At 49.3% G+C, this 13,376-nt stretch overlaps 3 protein-coding genes across 7 annotated transcripts; 1 reads left to right on the forward strand and 2 right to left on the reverse strand.

Moving 5' to 3' along the window:
* Positions 1-781: 781 nt before the first annotated feature.
* FVEG_01172 (hypothetical protein) lies at positions 782-2,202 on the forward strand. The gene has a single exon (XM_018887986.1). The coding sequence runs from the start codon at positions 1,348-1,350 to the stop codon at positions 1,849-1,851; it is 504 nt and encodes a 167-aa protein (XP_018743809.1). The 5' UTR covers positions 782-1,347; the 3' UTR covers positions 1,852-2,202.
* On the reverse strand, positions 2,024-4,927 carry FVEG_01171 (hypothetical protein). Of its 3 annotated transcripts, none has more exons than XM_018887985.1 (7): positions 4,762-4,927; positions 4,120-4,538; positions 4,019-4,044; positions 3,655-3,966; positions 3,530-3,601; positions 2,790-3,474; positions 2,024-2,737 (listed from the first exon to the last, which is right to left on the reverse strand). In XM_018887985.1, exons 2-7 carry the CDS (start codon positions 4,206-4,208, stop codon positions 2,290-2,292), a joined length of 1,632 nt encoding a protein of 543 aa, XP_018743808.1. In that variant the 5' UTR covers positions 4,209-4,538; positions 4,762-4,927; the 3' UTR covers positions 2,024-2,289. The 3 variants fall into 3 exon arrangements, with proteins under 3 accessions (XP_018743808.1, XP_018743806.1, XP_018743807.1); XM_018887984.1 differs by having other exon boundaries at positions 2,210-2,288; positions 2,472-2,737; positions 4,120-4,927; XM_018887983.1 differs by having other exon boundaries at positions 4,120-4,927.
* A 225-nt stretch (positions 4,928-5,152) lies between these two features.
* FVEG_01170 (hypothetical protein) lies at positions 5,153-12,349 on the reverse strand. 3 transcript variants are annotated; one of them, XM_018887981.1, is made up of 4 exons: positions 12,213-12,343; positions 7,192-12,103; positions 6,042-7,139; positions 5,156-5,985 (listed from the first exon to the last, which is right to left on the reverse strand). In XM_018887981.1, the coding sequence occupies exons 2-4, from the start codon at positions 11,977-11,979 to the stop codon at positions 5,869-5,871; spliced, it is 6,003 nt and encodes a 2,000-aa protein (XP_018743804.1). In that variant the 5' UTR covers positions 11,980-12,103; positions 12,213-12,343; the 3' UTR covers positions 5,156-5,868. The 3 variants fall into 3 exon arrangements, with proteins under 3 accessions (XP_018743803.1, XP_018743804.1, XP_018743805.1); XM_018887982.1 differs by having other exon boundaries at positions 5,157-5,418; positions 5,800-5,985; positions 7,192-12,234; XM_018887980.1 differs by having other exon boundaries at positions 5,153-5,985; positions 7,192-12,349.
* Positions 12,350-13,376: the final 1,027 nt, after the last annotated feature.

A 13,376-nucleotide genomic window follows, 5' to 3' on the forward strand; every position in this document is an offset into this window, starting at 1 on the left:
TGGGATCAGGGGAAGATAGGATGGGGAATGTTGTCCAAGCTCATGTCAATCAAGTGGAGTAATCGGTTTTATTTTCTTTCCGCTTACATTAAAGTTTCCTGCTAATCGGTCATATGCGCTTCGGTCAGACTGGGTTATGATTGGCTCTATCTGTTTACCTTGGCGTTGGTGATCTCTTCTAATCTCATTTCAGGCGGCAACGTCGGGCACTGCGGCTTTTTAGTGCGGCAAACTGTGCCATAGCCTCAGGGAGCAAGAAAACATCAAAGCCTAGGTAGGCTAGATTTGCCTAAATATTTTTATCACTTGCAGTCTTACTGCTCGAGTTTTCTTTCCTCTCCTAGGATATTCTTACTTGGTAGTAAAACATTATCGTTCACATAGGTTATCTTTATATTGGCGAAATGTGTAGGTCGAAGGGATTTTATCATAACCCGTTCTATCCGTAACCTGTTTCAATTGATTATTCGTACATTTCAAGCTTAATGAAGGCTGGGTGCTAACATAACCACTAGAGTTAGCAATTATGGTTACGTTAAATGGTGTGGTATAGGGTAGCCTTGTTATTTTCGCAACTTGAACCTGGCATCGTTCAGGTATGTTGAGAAATATAGGGAGGGAAATAAACCGGTTTGTTTGTTCTCGATAACGAACCTTGGCGTCATATCGTGAATCGTGAATAGTTGACGAGATCAATGACACGAACATCAAATATGTCACAGGGGATGCAGTTCTCCACCCCAGGATCCATAGACCATGAGAAATCCAACGGAAAAGGCCAATGAACTCATAAAACAACTAAAACAAGGATAAGCAACGCAGAAATGCTTGTATTGTTATTTCATCACGGGGTCATGTTGAAAACAGTCTCAAAGGCGATGCCTTATGTAATCCAATAGAAGCCCGGCACGCGATCTGGGTCATTCACGGCATAGGAACCAACCACCTGTCGTCATTGCAGGTACACTCTCTTACGTTAGTAGGACACCAGCCCGATACCTATTCAACGAACAACCACAGTACTGCTTCAATACGGGTATTCTATTATGTTCACGGATATATTTGCCTAAGTGAGCAACAAAGAACACTCGTACGAATTGGTTGGTACGAGTTACGCTATTAGCGAAATAGAGTGGTCGCCAGGCAGCGACCGCCTCTGTCCTTGAGAATAAAACCAGCAACTACGAACTAAGGATTATACCAGAGAGATAATTGTCTTCCCACGTTACATACCGTACAGAACCGTAACATCAACGCGATCGAGATACCAGGATTCTCCCTCCCATAGCCCACTACTTTGAGCAACAAAACCCCCGCCGAAAACGACCCCGCGATAGAACACCAACCATGTCATCCTTCATCGTCAAGCTTTGGGAGGACATTTTTACCCCAGGCCCGACGCCCACCATCCTCAAGGCCGCGAATGCCTCCTTTGCCGCTCTTCAAACCGTACTATTCTGTCTCCTACTTGCGACATACAATATCCACTGCGTCATTCTTTCCATCCTCTGTGGCGGCTTGTGGTGGAGCGTCAACTGGTTTGCCGCCGAGCTTGCCATCGCCCAACGAGAGCAGCGTGAAAAGGAGGAGAAAGAGAAGCAACAACAAAAAGAGGTGTCGGGTCGCGATGGCGAAGACAGCGAGACAGAGGTCGAGACGACTGTCCCGAGCAAGCCGTCTCCCGTTGCCGCGACAACCTCTGCCGTTGCTGTAGCTGCTGCTGGAGTCGAGTCTCTTCAGTCAAAGGGCGAAGTGAAGCAACGTTCTGGGGCTACGGGCACACAATCAAGTGTTAGTACGGAGGACGAGTGGGAGAAGGTATCCGAAGCTGAGAATGAGAAGGACAAATAGAGTCACTGTATACGGGACACCAATGCAGACTATGAAGTGGGATGGTACGGATGCGTTGATGATTACAGAGAAAGAGACGACACTGGAGGAGGATACCCCTTGCGACATCTGTGATTTCTGGCGTGTATGTGGTTAGCGTAGTCACATCTTTCTATCTTAGATATCAATCAGAGCCGAACTACTCCGTATGGTGATGAACTCTACGTCATGCATATATCATGATTATTGACACGCTCTGCACTCATACCGCACTTCAAATACAGCTACGACTCAACTATATGAGTCTCGAGCCCAGCTGGCAATGACCACTGCGCCAATACACCAAAAAATAAATAAATAAATCCAACCCCAAATTCAGATGAGTCATGAATGAAGAATTGTAACATAAATAGTGGGAACATACAAGTAATACACGACAACTCTATAGAGTTGTCTATCTTATGTGACCTTTAGCTTCCGGGTCACATATGCTGCAACCAAACTGCTCATGGCTCCAATGAATAGGCACACCGCTATGGCGTTCGGACCATCTGGATCTGGCTGCTTCTTTTCATCACCCGCGAGCTCGGGACTCTTTCCAGGCTCGAGGACCGCGAACACGATGGTAGATATGAACGTACCAACAAACTGTGGCAAAGTCGTATAAATGTTCAGGATGCCGAAGTAGATACCTGATAACTCGCCCGTAGAAGCCGTAGATGGCATACCAACCTCCGAACCATGATCGAGCTGCAAAGGTGCATCGTTGTGGCTGATCTCGGAGAGCTCGATGTCGGGCTCGTCCGAAATGCGACGATATGTGCCATCTGATCCGGCGCCACCGCCGAGCTTATTGACCTCGACGCCGAGGAAAGCACTCGGAGCCCACATAGCGAGAGTCCAAGGTCTAAACACGCATTAGCATCATACGGAAGGCGGAGAGCTGCTGCAAGACTTACATGCCGCATAGACAGACCAGAACAGTCGCAAATCGGAAGCTGGCTGCAAATGGCGCCAAAGACATGGATGCAGCAAACATTATGTGCCCAAGCATCCATGCGGTCAATAGATCAGGCTTCACCTGGTTGAACCGTGTCAAGAAGCCTGCGATTACCTGAGGAGGCCGGTGGGTAAAGGAGTTGTCCTCAGGAGACTGCACAAACATGGGCAAAATCCAGGCACCTGCAAATGTGATTACGGAGTAAATAACAAGCGCAGTGCTTCCTATGCGCCCAATGGCACCGAGAGTATCCTTAGATTTCCTTGCATCGGCAGGCACGTCGTAACGAAAGTATGTTTCACCAACCCATGTGGTACTATAAAAAAGGAAAGGGAACCAACCGATCCAAGCCCAGAACTGTGCCCAGCAGATGGCTTGAATTCGAGGAGGTAGGTTTAGAAGTGTCGACCAGATTTGGCGAAAGACTTTGAAGCGACCCTCATGCTGGGTTGGTTTGGAGGCTAGCAGAACCCGCTCTGTAACGGCCCAGCAAGTGAGTGACGTTGAACCTAGAAGAGCAATGGTTGAGATGACCGTGAGCTGTTTGAACTGAGTATCACCAAGCGTGGTTCCAAACAGCTTCAACAAATCTACAGCCCCGGCACCATACGCAATCATATGACCAATTGCAGACATACGACTTGCTACAAAGAGCATTAATTCGGCTCACACCAAAGCAACATCCATAAGTAAACTTACACCAAGCCGCCCCTGTCTGCTGTTTGTGGATTGGTAATGTGTCGACAATGAGACTCTTTGAGCATGACATGACTGAGAAAGTCGTTAGTTTTGGCAGGATTGAAGAAACGCTTATAGCACCATACCAGCATTAATAGCGAAATCAACAACATATATGGCCAATACAGCCAATACTATTGTAGGTCGCTTGGCGGCCTCATCATCGGCCACCACGAAACCAACAATCTCACGGGTAAAGCCTAATATTAGGAGGCTTATAGCAACAACAATGGAGCCAACTACCATCAACGGTCGCCGACGTCCCCATTTGGACTTACTCTCATCCGCAATGACGCCGACAACAGGCTGAACTATGAGACCGGACAACGGACCAGCAATCCATACTAGAGATGTGTTGCTTTTGGTTAAACCAAGATTAAGCAGATATGGCGTGCAGTCTAAACACTCTTCAGCAAGGTACGCCAGGAGATGATGAAACTGTAGACTTACATGTCATTTCGATACCCCATGTGAAACTGGATGAACCAATGTTAGAAAGACAGCTCAAATTGGATTACTGTTGCTGCAGCTCGTAGGCTAAGTAAACGTACGTTATGCCAATAGTGACGAAACTTAACAGAATCATGCGCACAGCCTCGGAGTTGCCTCTGATGGCGGGCTGTCCTGACCAGCTGGCCATGTTGGCCGGATTACGCCCTTGAGATTCAAAGCTAAGGTTATCCTGGCTGTGTCTACCCGAGCTATTGCAATCGTATGAGTCTTGCTGCGGATGGCTGCCATAAACCTCGGTACCGGTCGAAGAGGGAGTTGGTACTGGTGGCGAATAATCTCGGGGTGAGTACAGAGCGTTGATAGATACGGCAGAAGCTGGAGGAGATATCGACGGTGTTGGAATAGGAGAAATTGAAGATGAGCGGGATGTCGAGCCTGCAGCAGATACACTCGGGACAGCGAGATGAGTGTTAGACTGAGGACATGAGTGACGTAAATCTTGTTGAGAAGTTTGATGCTGTAAAGTTGACCGTGAGCTTTGATTCTGTTGACAATGAAGCCGAGACTGGAATTCAGCCACGTTGTGGTTATGCTGCAACGGTCCAAGTTCCTGATGAGAATGATGACGATGCCGCTGCGGGTACTCGCGATCGACCGCCTGCTCTTCCGGCGAGCTTGTCGCGGGCATATCGTGTAATGTGGGTCATGAAACGGGGGAACCTTGAAAGAGTTAACAGTACCTTTTCGCGAGGCTTCTTGCTCTGCCAGGGGTTAAATTGAAGCGAGAGACTTGGCAAAGCTGTCGAGTAATGTAGGGTCGGTAAAGCAGAGATGCCAGACTTGCAGCTGATGGATTGGTATGTGGTAACAAAGCAGCCAAGATTGATTACCTTAGGTAGCACTACGAAAGGTACTAAAGAGGTACCTACCTATTGCTCTAGCGCTGAGGGCGGCAATACATATGCTACCCCCTTTCTCCTGGAAGGGCGGGGGATTCGCCTGTATGCCGCAGTTCTATTTTCGGATCTTTCTAACGTTCCAGTCTGGGGGATTAGTTCCAAGTCACATGTCAGAGTCATCATCTACCAAACGGTAGATGATGAGTACGGGTATGAAAAACAACAAATGTTAACAACGTGTTAATTGGTAGCCAGCTAAATAATGATCTCAAGCCCTATAAGAGTGCCAAAAGACACCATACAAAGATCTTGCCACCGAGATAATCATACAAGACCGCACATAGTGATCCATGTAACCAAATTTAATAATTTAAGCTTCATCATGCTTGGGCCACTGGTATCTCATTCCATCCATACCTTAGTCAATACGATTCTTTACATTTCCTCCACTGCTACAGCTTGGTTTCGGGTTCATCCCTCGTTATTCACACCTGGAATCTTACATAAGTTGGTATTTTACTCTGAACGCCTGGCTCCCCTGCTTTAAAAGTCAAGGCCCAACTACGCCTCTCTTTCATCCCATGTTTTCTGCTTTCGCGTATAGGACACTGAAGGCTTTTACCCAAATACAAGCCCGGACAAACAAATGAAACTGAACCAAACGACACATTGTCGAACAGTGAGTTCAGCATAAATAGGAGCTGAAGGTTGAAGAAAAGACGAGGAAATTCATAGAAGACAAATGTTAAAAATGCCGATCAACATGGATGCGTCTTGGGACCGGGTGAATCTGCTGCAGCTCCAAATCGTTATGCCCGTGTAATAAACGCCCAAGCTCCTTCCTTGAATCCTAGTAGAAATCTTGGATGTGTTGCGTACCCGAAGTTGATAAGATAGCAGTTTGGCTTGACCCTGCCTGCTGAAGTTTCAGTCAGTCATGGGCCGTGGTTATGAATCAGCGAGCCTGGCAAAATGCTTTGACCAAATCCACCCAACGCGGTCGTCTGGATCATCCTGGTTCTTTGCTAACCAGAGCTCTCCCTTCTCGCCAAGGACGTCGAAGATCTAGACTAGCAGTTAGCACCCAAAACCAAGATCATCTGTGGGGTAAGTCAACTTACTTCGCCAGCCTGATAGACCAAGTACGGATAGCCAGCTTCGTGTTTTGTCGTTGCAATATTGAACTCAAAGAGGGAAGCCGCTAGCCAAAGCACATTGTACCCGTTGTCTGTAGGTCCTCGCTCCCTTGAAGAAGCCCGAGACGATCGAGCACTATCCTCAGGTTCGTCGGCTGGTGGTAAAGCTGAGTGGAAAAGCCCCGAAAACCGTCGGCCCTCTAGAGATTGATTCTGGGAACTGTAGGTCGTATGGGAGTCTCGGAGCTGTTGTGTAGCTGAGTCTGAGCTCTGTCGTGGAAGTGCCCCAGAATCAAAACTTCTGCCTGTACTGGGTCTCGTAGAGGCGGCGAATGATCGCGTGCTACCAGGAAGATCTGGGGAGAGAGGAGATGCAGTACCCTGCTGGTGGTTCCCGATACCCGAATAATAGTCACGATAATAATACTGATGTGGACTAGGAATGTTCCCAGCAGTGACACCTGTAGGTGACGCAGTATACGAACCACTGTGGCGTTTTGTGAATTCGGGCGCAGGAACGCTTGGGGCCTGTTCACCGCTGATTGAGTGACCTCGACCCCGCGAATCACTCTCAGACGGACGTGATCGCATTCTCAGGGATGATGATTCTTCGGTACTCCGTGTGGTTGACTGAGAAACTCGACCCCGATACATGGGGTTGAGGATACCAATACTGGCTAACTGCTCCTGTTGATAGGGGAAGTCGCGTTGGAAGGTTGCCACGACCTCCTTAAGATCCGGCATATCAGGACAGTCGCCCAAAACTAGTTTCATCTTGTCCTTCCATATCCCATACCATCTCGTTTGGATGTTAACAAAGTTACCTAGACAGATGTTGCCCACCTTTTCAGTCAAAGCAGATAGTCTGGGGAGCTCTTTCTTCAGCGTATCGTTGAGAGCATCGTACTGCTCAACAAGCTCGTTGAGTTTGGAGTCAATGCTTTTGCCCGCGCGCTTTAGCTGCTCGTATCGCTCGTAATCCACACGGCGCTTTTGGCGTTTTTTCATTGCCAAAGACGGGTTCCCGTAGGCCTTGATAACATGTTCGAACGGCTCAATGACATGTTTTCGGACTTGCGACAACTGGTATCCGTCAGTACTCTTTTCCACAAGCGTCACTCAAGCAATCACGTACATGCTCCTCAAGCGCAACCTTTTCAAGATCTCGCATCGAGATATTAAACTGAACCCACTTGCTTTCAAGCTCAGGATGATTTCCTGGTTGTAGCCTCATCACCAACTCGATGGAAGACAGATACTGCAAAAATTCGTGTACATAGGCAGATACCTGCCTCGTATAGAACTCAACGTCTCGGAGAACAACTTGTAGTCGCAGATAATCGTCGCCAAATTTCTCGTTCAATTTAGCATATTCAGAATCTTCACTCGTTCGGGTACCTGACGCTTGGAGCTTGTCGACTCTTTTGCCGAATGCGCGCGCGAATCCTGCCTTAACATCGGATTCCTTTCGCTTTCTGCCGACAATCTGGCCAACAAGTTCGAAGTTCTTCTTGGTTTTGTTGATCTCGATGATGGCCGTCTCGAGGATCTCTTTAGCCTCAATTAGACCTTCTCGATCGGGATGATCCTGTGGGGTGTGCTGCAACAGCGTTATAATGAGGTTTGGGTACTTGGTGATGCGCTGCATTGGTTTAATTAAGAGTGAGTCCAGGTCCCATGCTGCAGTCAGGTCCTTCGCAACTTCGTTACATTCATTGAGCCAGACTTTCACCGTGGGATCCTGTTGTATCTGGATGAGTCGTTTGGCTGCCCCATCACTGTTCCTCAAGAAACCTTCATGAGCAAGCTTCATCTTCTCCATGTTGGCTTTGAAAACAGGGCCGATTAGGACGGAGCGATCTTTGGTATCATCAATGTCAGCAGGATTAAACTGCGAGGGCTCCGATATCAATGTGCCTTCCCTAGCAAGCGCAGACCGCCGGCTCTGCATCGTGTAAACAGCCAGAACCGCCTCTTTGATTTGAGCAAAGAAAGAGGTGTGGAAAGCAATAATTTCATCCGTGTTCCGGAAGATGAGCTTCACAGTGTTGGCGTCAAGCTTTGGACAAGCCTCTGCTGTCCCTTTGTAGATCTCTTCAACAATATTCATGTCGCGCACGAATACAGCTTCAGTATCAACAAGCTCCTTTATAACGTTGCGTCGTTGAACAAGTCGGTGCTTTTCCTTTCCTGTTGGACCCTGCTTATCGTATGTTTCGGAGTTTGCATCTCCGTTCAAAGTGGTTGCATCCGCAAAATACTGATTATGAGTTGACAGGGATGTGTTGTCCATCGATTGAGGCGTTGTCATCATGGGAATGTAATCCTGCGAGCCTCTTTCAGAATTGACAAATGTGCTTCCACTTTGGGACTGCTCATAATAAACACCCGATGCTCGTTGCGAATTGCAAGCGGAGCCTGATGTTGAAGCTGGTATGGGAGGTGGTTCGTGATTTGGGGATGGGAAGTACGAGAAGCTCTTGCTGGCTCTGTTGGAAAGATAAGGAATGGAAAATCCATCTCCAGTGTCTAGCTCTGGGAGTTGATGACTTAGATACGGCGACTGGGTCAAGTCAGTAGAGGGCCGGATCTCCGGTTGACTGTTGCGAATTTCCAAAGGTCGCTCGACAGGTCGGCTATTTCGATGGATAGATGTTGTTTCAAAAATTGTAACATGGCCATGATCTCCAGTTTCGTTCTCGTCATCATCGGGAAACACTGGTGAGCGCCCCACTGGAGACACGTCGCCACTGTTGATCGAAAAGTCAGTCCACGCTGACTGCTGACTTGTTCTATTCGTCGCAGACAAAGTCGGTACCATAAGATTTGTTGAAATCTCCGGCCGCTGCTGTTCATCATAAGCATAATGAGGCTCGTTGTTAGTATCCAGAGATTCGCAAGTCGAGGCACGATGTGACGAGACTTGGTCGTCCGACGGCACCTCTGATCTACAGTCGTTTCTGCCGGCCGCCTCCACGTCCTCGGTACAGCTGTCAGTTGTAGCACCATCGTCATGAGAACGGCGATACTGCCTCGTAACCTCATCGTATTCCGAATCAGAATGACAGTCTGATTCGTATTCGGGCTCAATTCGAGGAAACGGGACCGTTTCCTCAAGGCTCTCAGTCGCTCTTGGTTCGTCACTGGGTGGCAGAATGGCGATTGTAGTTTTATAAGACTCAACTTCTGGTTGGGGCACGTCTGCTTTGGCCGCAACATCGAATGCTCCAGGGATGAAAGGCAGAGTAACCTCATCGTGCTTCGATAATGCATGTTCAGTTACACCAACGGTATTGGATGCGGATTTTGGTCGAACTGGCGAGTCAGGGTCATCCTCGAACGGGTAATGGTACTCGGCCTTCGGAGGAGATGCGGACCTCTGCGTCTGTGGACTGGGTGGCTTGATAACCGTGATGGGAACTTCGAGCGGCGTGTGTGAGGACCTTGGCGGAGTAATTTGAGGTTCGTTGTCGAACTCCGTTGTTTCTGATGTTATCGAAACGGCAGTTGTTGGTCGCTCTGGTTCACCAATAGGAGAACTGAGGGCTGGAAAGCTGCCAGGAACACCCAAGGTGGGTGAATCAAAGTCTTGAGCTGATGACTTGTCGATAAGCGTTGCCTGCGAGGTCGCAGCTAGCATCAATGAAGCGGGTGGTAGTGCCATTGCGATATCAACCGGACTCATCGTTGGGTCATCCAGAAACGGTGAAGGCTGATCTCGGTATGGCTCTCCATCAGGCTCATCGTAAGACACATTATGGCTACCTGGGAATGCAATAGTATCTGAAAGGTCAACCACGTTCAAGGCATTTTGCACTTCTGTGGCACTTGAAACCTCTGGGCTCAAACTTGGCCCACTACTAATCCTGAACTCTGACGATACTAAAGGGTCATCTGGAAGAGGCGGAACTGGTGGAATGTCGGCGAGGATTGGCGACTCTGTGATATTAGGCTCTGGCGTAATAGATGGTGAGCTCGAGTTTGAAGAAGCAGCGGCAGTAGCCTTCGCCCTGGCAGCAGCCTCCATTTCCCTCCGTCTTCGGTCTGCAGCCTTCTGTCGTGCCTCGAGCGCTTGGCTTTCTCGAATGGACTTCGTATAAGCTAGTCGGATATGTTCTCGTCGTTGTTCAAAATCAATTGGCCCTACAGAGATCTTCCGCCGGCGCGATGACGGTTCAGCGATCCTGGACTGTGGAATGGATGTAGGATTTGGCGACCTAGCCCTTTCCACTGCCCTCATCCGAGAGCTTGCCGTTGTGGCCACGGAAACGGGTTGACGAGGCCGAGAACTTCGGAGAGGAGGGGAGAGCTTCGGGGGAGGTGCTATGATATTTGCCTGAAGGCGATTATTGTTCGTTGGTGTGACCAGAGTTCGAGGTGCCGCTTTTCGAGTAACGCCGCTCTGGGTGGGTGTCTTGGCCCTCGTCGGAGTTTTTGCCCTTGTCGTCGGAGTTCCTGCCCTTGATGTTCGGCCATTCACTTGCGGTCGTTTGAGAGTTGGTGAGTTCGAACGCGTCGAAGGTGTTGAATCACTGGGGCTAGTCACTTTTCTCACAGAACGTGGCAGTTTGGATGTAGATCCAGCACTCGAGGTATTGGCCGTCGGGGATTTTCGAGAAGGGGTTTTACGAGATACCGGAGGTACTGAAGGAGATTTTGGGATGTCGCTATGTGACCGTGTGTGGCCTTTTTGAGAGGCCTGGGTAGGTTGCCCGTTGTTATCGTCGCCGTTGAGGCTACGATACCAGATACTTGGGGACGAAGGCTCGGCGACATCTGGTGGATCAGATAGACTTCTTTGATGGCTAAAGGGATGGTGTAAGCTGGATTCAGATGTCCTTCTTGGGCGAACGCCCTCAATTCCATAACCAGCAGTGGGAAAATTGTGTTGCTCGGGAAGAATCTCGCCAAAAAGCAAGCCTTGAGAACGCGAAGGTGGGGGGGAGATAGTAGAAGAAGTCGGTTGTTGTGGTGGAGACTCTGGCGCCAAGTTGGACGTGGGTTTGGAGGCATTTGAGTTTCCGCTAGTAGTACTTCGCGGTTTCCCTATACGACTGGCAAAAGACTGAGAATTATTCGAGACCTGGTCCTCGGCAACATATCTTGATCTCTGAGAGCGGGCTGACGAGGACAATGTTTGCTTGCTGAACGAATTTGAACCATCACGTAATGTCGAGTAAGACGTTGCACCATTTCGCGGTTGTGGACTGACACCAACATCTTGCCTAATCTTAGCTGCAGCTCCTGTATGCGCTGGGGCACGAGGAATTGATGAAGGTGCGGCACCATTCTGGTCGAAGCGCCTTTTCAGATCCCTCACACTGGGGTGAGTTCCAGTGGGTTTATACCCAGGAAGAGCAGGCCTGTTGTCGACGGGATTTGACGTAGAACGCATATTGATCTCTGTTTGCGATGTGATATCAAGTTTTGGCGTTGTGCCATCACCGTTGGAGCGCAATGACGGACGCAATGCCGAGGCACCGATAGAGAGGGACTCTTGATTATTGTGGTATGTTCCCCGATAGCTTTTGTAGAAGTCGTCGGGGTTTACGGGGGCGAAGGCATGGTGGGCTCCCGAAGAAATCGAATCGTAGTCGTCGGCGTGAGGCACAGGAGGACGGGAAGAGGCGCTACGCTGGTTGAAATGAGATGCAGGAGCGGCGGAAGGCGAAGAATCGGGGAGGTAATGACGGCGGTCGTGAGATAGCTGATCGTTGAGATAGTCTTGTCTGAGGTCAGTGGCGTGGTCGATGTGACGATTGTGGTCGTTATCGCGATCGTAAAGGTGCTGATTCTTGTTGTGCTGGGAGGGGTGATGAAGGTCGTGGTGAGGCTCGAGATTGGGGTTTCGAAAACCCGAGTCTACATCCTGTACGTCCGCTTGGAGGCCCGCGTGAAGGGCCATATCCATGTCGTTATCCATGGTGGCCTGAGCATCGGTCAGGCTCGTCGAGCGGAGCGACTGGTTGGGGGACTATAGGCCCATGCAGAGAGCATCGATGCGTTGGCGTTTAAGCGTTGTGCGGGCGTTGTTGGCGTGAGGCGCACTTGATAGGTGTGAGCATAAGTACTGTACAGTGTAGGTGCTGGAGTCAACTGCAAACGGGCCTGAAGAGTGTAGCATCCAGGGGGTGTAAGAAAATCAATGGCCCTCACAAGCTCACAACTACAGAATCCAACCGTGGACAAGTGAGCAGGAACAACAAGATGGGGGCACCAAGCTAGACCAGTCCCTGGAAGTCGAACAACGTTTGGGATGGGGTCGAAAATCGAAGTGGACACTCTTGGTGGATGCTGGTGCTGGAATCAGCCGTTCCAACTCGTCATATGCAGGCCAACTTTCTGCTAGGGGCTTCGACGGCGGCGGACGGGGATGCTGCCAGTCAAACGCTTTGTTGATGCAGGTTAGTCTGAAGAGTGCTGTGTATGGAGTTGCATGTGCGTGCATAAGGCAATCACCTGTATCCAGGTAGCCAGGCCAGAGAGCTGAGGGTACGAACAGCACAGAGTAAGCGGGCCGAATAAGGCTCGAAGGTGGATGATCCCTTGGAAGGGAGAAATAGGGGCCCAATAGGCGGGATCACTTCCTGAGGTGGGCGACAGTTCGGTAGAAGAGAGGCACAGAGACAAACCAACACCGTGATATCTTACGTGGAAGCAATGGCATGGAAGACGCGATCTTATGAAGGGTAAACGAATTTGAACGAAAAACTTCATATTACCCTTGTCGTCGGGTATGATATCAAGTAAAGTAAAGTGAAAGCACAGTTACAGTATCAATACCTTAATACTCTGTAAACAGCGTTCAATTGGATTTGGATTGGGGATTGGCCGCAGATGGGGGGGAAGTACCTTCCTCAGTGGAGCACATTGGATCCGTTGGAGTTCCATTAGGTAGTAGGTAGTGGAGGTGCCTGGAGAGCAAACAACGGCGACGCTTTTGGTTGGATATAAGTACATCAATCACATCGAGAGAATATCTCTAAACCATGCACAACGGCGCTCAACCTCAAGTAGCGTCGACAACACCTCCATATTTCAGGGCCATACGTTTAGCATTTCCGTATCTATGTACAGCCGCTGAACAGGTAGCTTCGAACAATGGACTGTCGACGGAGGTCCGCGTGTTGTGGCCAGCCTAAGAAAACTTTGTTAGGACTGCAGGGACCAATAAAGGAACACAGGACACTTCAAGAACCTCATGGTCGCATCCGACATATGGAAGCGAACAGCATGCCTGGGAGACTAAAGAAAAGAACATATATAACTACCGCAGTGGAGTTACGTCTGTTGGACCAAGCTAAGACTCGAAGTCTACTC

Source organism: Fusarium verticillioides, chromosome 1 (assembly GCF_000149555.1).
Source record: "Fusarium verticillioides 7600 chromosome 1, whole genome shotgun sequence".
Taxonomy (NCBI): domain Eukaryota; kingdom Fungi; phylum Ascomycota; class Sordariomycetes; order Hypocreales; family Nectriaceae; genus Fusarium; species Fusarium verticillioides.

Coding starts and splice junctions, on each gene's coding strand:
- FVEG_01170 (XM_018887980.1), bottom strand. CDS start 11,979: ATGGATAACGACATGGATATGGCCCTTCACGCGGGCCTCCAAGCGGAC. Junction 7,140..7,191: donor AGGTTGCGCTTGAGGAGCAT/GTACGTGATTGC, acceptor GACGGATACCAG/TTGTCGCAAGTCCGAAAACA. Junction 5,986..6,041: donor TGGTCTATCAGGCTGGCGAA/GTAAGTTGACTT, acceptor CTGCTAGTCTAG/ATCTTCGACGTCCTTGGCGA.
- FVEG_01172 (XM_018887986.1), top strand. CDS start 1,348: ATGTCATCCTTCATCGTCAAGCTTTGGGAGGACATTTTTACCCCAGGC.
- FVEG_01171 (XM_018887983.1), bottom strand. CDS start 4,709: ATGCCCGCGACAAGCTCGCCGGAAGAGCAGGCGGTCGATCGCGAGTAC. Junction 4,045..4,119: donor TTCGTCACTATTGGCATAAC/GTACGTTTACTT, acceptor TGGTTCATCCAG/TTTCACATGGGGTATCGAAA. Junction 3,602..3,654: donor TGATTTCGCTATTAATGCTG/GTATGGTGCTAT, acceptor CGACTTTCTCAG/TCATGTCATGCTCAAAGAGT.